At 41.4% G+C, this 10,386-nt stretch overlaps 1 protein-coding gene across 1 annotated transcript in view; it reads left to right on the top strand.

Moving 5' to 3' along the window:
• Window positions 1–126: 126 nt before the first annotated feature.
• The window catches only part of Axdnd1 (axonemal dynein light chain domain containing 1), a gene marked incomplete at its 3' end in the record, with an annotated part of 62,470 nt that continues 52,210 nt past the window's right edge, over window positions 127–10,386 (top strand). The window contains exons 1-4 of the mRNA XM_013015517.1: window positions 127–493; window positions 2,207–2,379; window positions 4,524–4,627; window positions 8,924–9,044. Coding sequence (XP_012870971.1) covers window positions 127–493; window positions 2,207–2,379; window positions 4,524–4,627; window positions 8,924–9,044 — 765 coding nt within the window. The remainder of the gene's footprint in view (window positions 494–2,206; window positions 2,380–4,523; window positions 4,628–8,923; window positions 9,045–10,386) is intronic.

The following is a 10,386-nucleotide window of genomic DNA, read 5'->3' as shown; positions in this document are numbered from 1 at the left end:
CGGGCGAGGGTCGGGTCGGACTGGGTTTCCTCTGTGAATTTCCCCTCCTGCAGGCACTGCCATAGACAGCCCCGACAGAGCGTGGCTCGGGCGCGGGCGGGGGGAGGGAGGGGGTCCTGCGTTTCTATGACGACCCAAAGACGTTCCAGCAGGAGGCGGGGCGGCCGGATACCTGGCGGGAAACACAACTTGCGAGTCCCGGCCGCGGGTGTCCGTTTGTCGTTGGTTTTAAGGAAGAAAGGACTTTTCGTCCTGCCCAAACCCGGAGTGTATGGAGCGGCAGTGCATCCGGGCACTGTGTGTGGGGGAGCCTGGGGACTTGCCCTGAGCCCCCGGACCGAGCTGAGGGTCGTCTTCCGGCCCCGCGCCCGACGCCGGGAACAGCCGCGGAGGAGTCCGGCTGCGGCCTACATTAATCCCTTAGCTGGCCTCTCCTCGCTCCGCTCCTGTGTCTTGGCTTGTAATGCCTCCAGGACAGCGGGGCATCCTGAACGTAGGAGGCCCCGTAGGAGGCCGATTTGTTCCCCAGTTAACTTTCTGGAAGCATATTTCAAAGTGCGAAGACTAAAAGGAGCCATTGTTTTATTATGTCTCTCCTGAAAAGCCCCACCACGACGCCGCCCTCGGTATCGCCATCTGATGGCAAAAAGTCAAAAAGTGTCGACAAGGAGTCAATAGGTAAACCTAAAGGATCCTGCGACATAAACTGCCGTGGTTATGAACAGAACTCACCATCCACCGTTTTTCTGGAGTACCCTTTTGTTGTTTGGTTGGTGTGTGTGCGTGTGTGCCAGGCCTGGGGTTTGAACTCAGGGCCTGTCCCTAAGCATCGTTTGCTCAAGGCTAGTACTCTACCACGGAAACCACAGCGCCACTCCCGGTTTTTCTGTGTATATGGTATTGAGGAATCGAACCCAGGGCTTCATGCTTGCTAGGCAAGCACTCTACCTGGAAGCCACATTCCCAGCCCCCCACTTGTTTGTTTTTGTTTTGTGTTTTTTCTTCTGGGGAGGGGGATGAGTGGGGTGAAACAGGCTTCCTGTTTGCCCTTGATCTCACTCTCCTTTTGTCTCAGCCTCCTTAGTGCTGGTTTTACTGGTGTGAGTCACTATGTCAGCCCATTCACATTTTCTCTTCATCTGAAATTCAGGGCATCTTAATTATCTATCTCTTCCTGCCACATTTGTCTAAATAAAACACCATAACTTGTATAGTATTTTTTGAACCAGAATCCTGTTTCACTACTACCCCCTAAGGACTACGTTTATACTTTTTTTTCAAGTATACACTTTTTAATACTGTTTTAAATACTAATAATTGCATGAAACAGTATCTGTTTTGGCACCTGGTCTTTGACTTTAAAGAAACTTTTAAAAAGGTAATTAGTGGAGGTAAGCTAAACACATGCAATTTAGTACATGTCTATTTGTATCAGGGGTTAGACCTTGTTCTAAGAATAATTGCTTAAGATTTTCATTTATGTACAAATGAATACAAATTTGTTTCAGACTGAGTCTCAAAGTCATCCCTACCCTTATGAGGCTAAAGCTCTCTCTCCAGCTTCACCTTGACCTATATTTTAATGGTGGTCTTGGGGTTTCAATTCAAGGACTTTGGTAGCTTTGTTTGCTCGGGTGGTACTTTACCACTTGAGCCATGCCTGCAGCTTTTTTACTGATTATTTTGGAGATGGAGTCTTTCAGACTTTTCTATCTATCTATCTGCCATATTGACTTGGAATTGAGACCCTCCAGATCTGTCTCCTGAGTAGCCAAGGATTACAGCCATGAGCCACCAGCATCTGGCTCCCACTTTTTGACTTTATATAAGAAAAGAATATTACTAAGTAGCATGACAATTTGGAGAGATTTATCATTTCCACATCAAGGGAGTCATCTTAAGACTATTCCAATAACTGAGTTAGTGAACTGAGTTTATATTTGAATTTGTATTAATGCAGGTTCACCTGTATATTTGAGGTTTTGAACCTATGTTTGAGGCAATGTTTCTAGGGAAGGAAAAGTTGATTGCATTATTTTTGACAAGATGGTACTCACTGATTTAGATACTGTTAGTGTTATTCGCTAGAAGCCATCTTTCTCTCTGATAGAAAAATACAGATGAGATCAATGAGGCAGTCTAGGAAGTTCCATTTAATTCTCCAAAATACTACAGTAAAAACTTTTCTTTCCCATTACTTTTGTAGGACTTCCTGAGCTAAAGGAGAAAGCAAATAATGTGGATAATTCCAAACCGCTTTCCACTTCTCTCCAGAACGAATTCATCCCTGAGGAAGTTCTTCTTTCTCTAACCTCTGCAGCTAATGCTGGCCCCTGTCCTGAAAACTTATTGCCTTCTAAGAAAACTAAAACTCCAAAGGTGACTATGTACTTATATAGAATATTTGATATATATAATATATATTTTGTATTCTAGACAGTATTAAACTTGAAAATAAAAGTGTTGTATGGTAAGAGAATACAGAGATGCCACATTTTGAGAGGTTGATTTGCAGCCCTTATTGGAGTGCTGGTGGTCTGCAGATGGACTCCTGTCACAGATCTGCAGCCCAGCAAATACACTTATCACTGTTAGATAATTGAGCCATGAGATGCAGAGAGGAAAGAAAGAGCAGAAACACAATACCAACAGACCAGACTAACTTCAGTGGGGAGCTGAAGTGGGATGCCACATTGACCAGAGGAGAGCCAGGAGACACGAACAGGAAGACACCAAAGCCGTGGCATGGCATAATGGCCTCTGAGCTGGTCTGTGCTTAAATAGGGTCAGATCAGGGGGCAGGGTCACAGGGAGCTTGAGAGTTCATGACCAAAGATTGGCAGGTCCAGTAACCTGTTGTCCAAGTCCCCGCCCTTGCCTCTTGGAATTCAGGCACACCATCACAGGGGAGGTGGGACTTCCCCTTCCTCCACCATGAAGACAAAATGGCGCCAGTTAAACCCAATACCCTATCTGCTATGGGGCCAAGAAGGTGTCGGTTAGACTTAGCCTCTCCATCTCAAAAGCTCAGATCTTATGCAGGAATATTCCCAAGACTTGAGTATTTTCACAAATGTGGGTTGGATTTTTTTTTGTCCTTTTTTTTTTCAAGTCAGCTTATGAGTACCATGTTTGTTGGTCAGTTTTACCCTTTTCATTATTTTCTACTATCTTTACAAACTCCATGTGTTTTAATGTAAATTTACTAAAATGATCATTACTGTTCTTTTGGTCTTATTTTCATTCCTATAGAATTGTTCTAGTTTCAGTCTTTCCCCATGTTACTGAAAAAGAATTCTGTTTTCTTAATATACCAATGCCCTTAATATAAAATGTTCAAAATAACTACCAGGAAGCTGGCACTTGAGAGTTATGTGGTATGTCCTCTGGGGAAATGGCCCCTTTTCTTTGTTTTCTCTCCGTGGAAAACCATACTTAGACCCCTTCCTCTTTGTTCTCTCTCTCTCTGCAAAACTGCCTGTGGCCCTCCCTGGAAGTCCCCACCCAGTACCTGTAACCCCAGGTAACTGGTCACTGCACACCTGGGAGTTAGTGGGAGGTCCCCTAGACTCTGAAGTCACTTCCTTATCAGCTGAGGTCACACCTTCCTCTTGCCCTTCCTTATATAGTCTCTCTCTGCCCTTAGTTTGAGGTGCTACACCCTACCCTAGAGTGCACCCTAGTTGTCTGGCTCTCCCAATAAACTCTTTTCTGCCTGAACCATGTGGTTGTATCCTTTTGTCAACTATTACATGTGGGAGAAGCCAAGTGAGAGGAGGTGGATTAATGAAGAGAGGAATGTGTGTGGGGGGGGGGGGGGCGGGGAATGTGTTATACTGGGATTTGATCAGATACAGAGAAGCCACATTTTGAGAGGTCAAATCAGGAGTCTTTATTAGAAAGCCAGCAACTGCAAGTGGACTCATGCCCCTCCGACCCTCCCCACATACAAACTTGTATCCCTGAATGTAGCTGGCACAAAGCTTATAAATGCAAAAACCACATGATTGGGGGTGGGGACTAAACCTAACAAAAGTGTTAGATATAAGCAAAGCAAACTAGGGTAACAATTGGGCAAACAAGAGCAGGTATTCTCTGGAGCAAAACTTTCCTGGAACTAAACGACATTGCTAAACATGCAATTCAAAGAATGAACTATTTCACCTCTAGATTTCCGAACTGGCTGAAAAGTCCCCATCATCTATTAAGACTCCCGGATGTGGTAAGGACAAGATGGTTTTACTTAGACCCAGTATCCATATTTCAAGTGTACTCATAGTCATAATACTTAGGGCATATTCTATGAAATTAGGAAAATTGTGAGGAGGGGTATGGTTAGGAAGGATGAGGGAGATAAAGGAGAATGATGAAAAGGGTGACATTGATCAAGATACATCGTACTTATAAACTGACATTGCATAGTAACCTCTTAGTGTAACTAAGATTAAAAAAAAAAAGAATTGGTTGAGTCTATTTGACTAGTGCGCCCTCTTCTGGAATTTTGTGATTTTTTTCTTCTTCAGTGTACCCTTCCACGTGCTGCAGATCATGTCTGGCAGCACCCTGTTCGAAGGAATAGATTCAAATACCTGATTGATCATCCTGTCTCCCTAACTGGAGCTGGAAGGTAAGAAGGAGGAGGATGGGAAAGATGCAGATAGTCATTTTCTCATTTTGCATGATAGATTGGAGGGGCAAGACTGGAAAAACTATAGAATCATGAATTATGAAACTTAAAGTATCTATGTTAAATCAGTACAATCTGTAAGGTAAAGGACTATCTTCTTGTATATGATTATTAATAGTATAAAATCTGTAGGTTCTAACTGTCCATACCTTTAAATCTGTTAGGGCTTTTGCATGCTTTTGCCCCTGTACTCCTACTCCTTATTGTACCCTTCTGAAAAGGACAAAATGTAGTGCTCCCAGCATCTTGTCTGTGTAGGTGTTTTTTTGTACATCATAGAGGAAACATAGCTTCTTGATATGGAAAACCTTGGAGAACCGGGGCTTGGTTCCTGGTTCTCTTCAGAGGGAATTCATCGCCATTATGTCACTGTAGACATGCTTCAGATCAAATCAGTGAATACTGTTTTTGTATAATTCATAAGAATTTTCTAATTGTTAAAAATGTTTGGATACTTTCTAAACGTTGTCCATTTTAGTCCCTTGTGTCTCTGCTCTTCTGTATCTTTCACCTGAGTAGGTTGTTTAGTCTTTTTGAAGTTACTTTCTTGATCTATCGTGAGAGAACAGTAGACTTGCTCACTTTTGCATGCCTTCTAGGGCGTTAAGAAGCACAGGTGAGGTAATGAATGGAAAAGAGCCTGTAAATCCTTAAAGGGCTATTAAGTATGGGGTCTGACTACTCAGTGGTGGCAGTTCTAGAAAGAGTGGCTAGAACTTGACCTATTGACTTTTGTGTCCTGGGGCTTTAGCTCTCAAGTATCTGTACTTTGTTCTGTGCCTTTAAATCATGGCTGTTATTGATAATAATTACTAGTTACAAGATGTTTGGAGTACTTTGAAAAATAAATTAGTTCTATCTAAATGTGACAAAAAATCCACACAAAGGTTTTAATGTCAATATTCCTGACTGGTATGTTTTGAAATATGAAGTTTATGCCGGGCACTGGTAGCTCATGCCCGTAAATCTAACTATACAGGAGATTGAGAACTGAGGATTGAAGTTTAAAGCCAATCTGGACAGGAAAATTAGTAAGACTCTTATCTCCAATTAACCACCAAAATGCTGGCACTGGAACTGTGGCTAGAGTGGTAGACTACCTGCTCGATCCAAAAAACTCAGAAACAGTGCCCAGGCCCTGAGTTCAAGCCCCAGTACTGTAAAAAAAATTTTTTTTAAAGTGAAGATCAGGTAGATACATAAGAACCCCTTCTCTACTAGTCTTATTGTAGTCCTAGAGCCTATGAGCACAAGCCTCACATGGCCAACAAAACTTGGCAGAAGTGGTAAAAGTTAAGGACCTTAAGAGAGGGGTTATCCAGATTGTCATAGTGAACCCATCCTAATTACCTGCTTAAAAGTGGAAAAGTAGTCACAGAGATGTATCAGAAGCAGATGGGGATTTGAAACATAGGAGGGGTTCCACCTGCCATCTCTGGCTGTGAAGAGGGAGTCCACAAGCCAAGAAATACAATTGTATGTTAGAAGCTGAGACTTCCGATGACAACTAAAGGGGCAAATACCATGAAAGCAAGGATCTCAATCCTATAACGGGAAAGGCAGCAAATCAGTTAACAATCCAGATGAGCTCAGAAATGGGTCTTTCTCTAGTGTACCCAGGAACACAGCATATCAGCACCTTAATCTTAGCTCTATGAGACCTGCTTTGGACTTGTGACTTGCAGAACTATGAAAAGTTCATTGTTTAAGCTAAGTTTGGAGTAAGTTGTTATGGCACCAAGACTAATATATGTACAAATGATAGAAACTGCTAAGCGGTAACTTGTCCAATGACCTCAAAGGACCAGAGCACAGCTGTAAAATACAAAACAAATATCATCTAGCTTATGTAATAAATATAACATATTAGATACATAGCATATAATAGTCATACATATGTCCAGATATACTTATATACATACATACTTTGGGCAGTATTAGATTTGAACTGAGGGCTTCACACTTGCTAGGCAAGCACTCCATGTGTTGAGCCACCACATACCTCTTTTTGTGTTGGTTATTTTCAAGATAGGGTCTTGATTTGTGCCTGTGCCAGCTTGAACTGTGATTTTCCTATTCGTGCTTCCTAGTGTTATTCTGCAATTCATTTTTAGATATAGAGAAGCCACATTTTGAGAGGTCTAATCGAGAGTCTTTATTAGAAAGCCAGTGATGGCAGGTGGACACATATCCCCCAAAACTTGCAGCTTCAAATATACTTAGTCTTGTTAGAAACAGCCATGAGGATAGGAGGGTAAAGAAAGAGCAGAAAAACAGTCCCAACAAACCTGATCAGCTCCAATGGAGAGCTGAAGTCAGATGGCATGGTGAGGTGAGGAGAGTCAGGAAACACTAGGCCTGGTGCGAAGTGGCAGCTGAGCTGGTCTGCACCTAAAGAGGCTCATGATCGGGGGCAGAGTCACAGGGAGCTTGAGAGTGTCTTGAGTTCATGCCTATTGATCAAGTCCTTGCCCCACCTCTAGGAATTCAGGCATGCATCACCTGAGGGTGGGACTACACCTTCATCCACCAAGAAGACAAGAATGTGCCGGTTAGACCCAATTCTCTATCATCCACTACATTGCTAAGATGGTGTTAGTCAGACCCCGTGTCCTTATTTCACTAGTGTTGATGAAATGATAAGATACAGAACCACACTAACCATTGTGCTTCCTCTGTAACTTGGGATAATAGGTATATACCACCATGCCCAGCCATTGGTTGAGACAGAGTCTTGAAAACTTTTTTTTTCTTTTTGTCTAGACTAGATTTGAACCTCAACCCTCTTATCTTGGCCTCCCAAATAGCATTTATGCCCTTGAGCCACTCCTCCTGGCTGGCCCAACCTTTTTTTCATTGCCAATTTTTTAAAAAAATAATTTTTGATGATTATAGCTTCATCATTGACAATTTATTAGGTAAAAAAATTTGTATGTCTGGATTGTTTTAATTTATATTTCTCTTAAAGTGCACAAGTCAACAGTATTCTGTTTGCTTAAGATCTGTTTGAATTTGCTTATATGTGAATATGTTTTCATATGTTTAAGAGGTATTTGTGTTTCTTTTTTTTTGGAAATTGCTTAGTTTGCTGTTGAATTGATGGTCCATTTCTAGTTATAGAAGACTTTTTAGGGAATCCATCTCTTTGTTAGTGATTTGGCCTGGAAGTATATCTTCTCATTTTGTAGATTTAACTTTTTGAATTTGCTGTGGGTGGTTTTTGTCAAGTAAAAAATATATGTAAATTGGACTGGGGGTATGATTCAAATAGTAGAATAGTTGGTTAATGTATTCAAGGCCCTGACTTCAAACCCAGTTCTAAGGGAAAAAAAGGCTGTACACAGATTTGCTGGTCTTTTCTGTTACAACCAGACAGTGAGCAGTGGACCAGAATTGCTAATGATTATTTGACTTGTCAAGGAAAAGTCATTATCAGCCTTCTGGGGAATGATTTCAGAAGAGAGGTATAGGCAGAAATCAAATGGCAAGGAAATTTCAATTGACATTTAGTAGAAAGTGATATTACAACAGCAGTCATGATGAAGGAAAGTGTGTGTGTGTGTGTGTGTGTGTGGTTCTGGGATTTGAACTTAGGCTCTCATACTTGCCAGGTAGATCTCTGCCACTTGAGCTACCTCCCCAGTCCTATTTTGCTTTAAATATTTTTCAGATAGGGTCTTGCTTTTGCCCAGACTGGACAGAATTCTGATACTATTAACATTTCATGAATAGCTGAGATGGTAGGTGCATATCATTGTGCCCAACATTTATTGGAACTTTAGTGGAACTTTCTCTGCCCTGGCTGGTCTCTTTATAATCTCTGCCTCCCAAGTATCTAGGATTACTAGCATGAGCCACTGCTCCTGGATCAAGAGGCACTTTTTAGAAAGGGAAAATACTTATTATGATCAAGAGGAATGTTTTAGAAATTTTAGTAGTAGAATGAAGTCTCTGAGGTGAGCCAGATAGAATCAAGCATGTAAGTGGAAGGAAGGAATAACTATGAGACTGAAGGCAAAGAGCTTGTGAGGTGAATGGAAATTGTGTGTAGAGAAGAGCTAGAACGTGAGGGAAATTCATGTCTAATGGCTCAGTGAAGTACAAAGTTCTAGGAAAGAAGGTCAGATGGGCTCACTTAAATGACCATTTCGCCCACGAGTAGGATAGGTGGGTATCTTACTTCTATTTTGTCAGATAGAAATTTTACTTTTGAAAATACTTTTTTCTTATTTTTAGAGATATTTCTTTTCTTTATGATGTTAAGTATGTAAAAGGAGTGGCTAAGGAGAATGAACTTTGTCCCCCACGTATTGGCCGGTCCATACAGTCACATGATGGTGTCATTGTGCCTCATAAGGTAATATAGTTGACAATAACTTTCTCTACCTTTTAAATAATTTCTCCAAGATAAAGAAATAATTCTGTGACAGTCTACATTGCGTATCTGTCTTTATAGTGTTTTCTAACTCTTTATTTTTGTGTGTGTGTGGCACAGAGATTTGAACTCAGGGCTTCATGCTTACTAGGCAATCATGCTAGCCCTGGAACCCCAAGCCTCTATCTACTATCTATCTATCTATCTACTATCTATCTATCTATCTGTCTGTCTGTCTGTCTGTCTGTCTGTCTGTCTGTCTCTGTCTGTCTGTCTGTCTCTGTCTGTCTGACTATCATCTCTGTATGTCTACCTATCTCCTCCTTCCCTCTTTCCTTCATTTTTTTTCCTTTTGCTGGTACTGGGACTTCAACTCTGGTCCTTATATTCTCATTTGGCTTACATGTTTATAGCTAAATGCCTTATCCTTCAAGCCATGCCTCTAGCTCTAATTTTTTTTTCTGAAAAAGAGTATTTGTTTATTTATTACCAGTCCTGGGGCTTGAACTCTGAGCCTGGGGTCTGTCCCTGACCTGCTTTTGCTTAAGGCTAGCACTCTACTACTTGAGCTATGAACTACAGTGCCACTTCTGGATTTTTCTGAGTAGTTTATTGGAGATAAGAGTCTGGTGGACTTTCCTGCCTGGACTGGCTTCACACTATGATCTTCAGATCTCCTGAGTAGCTAGGATTACAGGCATAAGCCACTGTACCTGGATAAAAAGAGTATTTAGCAGGAAAAGATCAAAGATATTTTTTATTTCTGTACCCTTTGTCTTGTACATAAGTCTGTCTGATCTGGGGAGGAAAAGAGGAGCACAGAAACAGTGGGACAAAGGGTAAACCAATTCTTCAGTGATAATCACTACACTATGTTGGGAATCAACCATGCAAACTGCAGGGGAAAGGGGTTTGGAGGGGAAAAACTGGGAGAAAATGAGGGAAGAGGTGACACTGCTCAAAAAGAAATGTACTCATTACCTGACTTATATAACTGTAACCCCTCTGTATATCACCTTTACAACACGATTTAAAAAATAAAGTGAACTAAATCTGGCAAAAAAGATATTTAAACCGTTTTTCAACTCACAGTTATTGCTTTAATCAGTGTGAGAGATTAGATACCCCTTCTCCGTAGAAATCCATATATAAGGTGGTTGAATTCTTATCTTTGATATCTTGTAAGCAGAATAGTAAGCTTCGTACTGAACTTAAAAAGCAAAGAGTTGGGGCTGGGAAGGTGGCTCAGTGGTAGAGCGCTTGCCTTGCATGCATGAGGCCCTGGGTTCGATTCCCCAGCACCACATAAGCAAAAAGAAAAAAG

Source organism: Dipodomys ordii, unplaced genomic scaffold (assembly GCF_000151885.1).
Source record: "Dipodomys ordii isolate 6190 unplaced genomic scaffold, Dord_2.0 Scaffold27, whole genome shotgun sequence".
Classification (NCBI taxonomy): Eukaryota; Metazoa; Chordata; class Mammalia; order Rodentia; family Heteromyidae; genus Dipodomys; species Dipodomys ordii.
The sequence above is the reverse complement of the archived record's forward strand: the minus strand, read 5'-3'. Positions and strand labels throughout refer to the sequence as shown.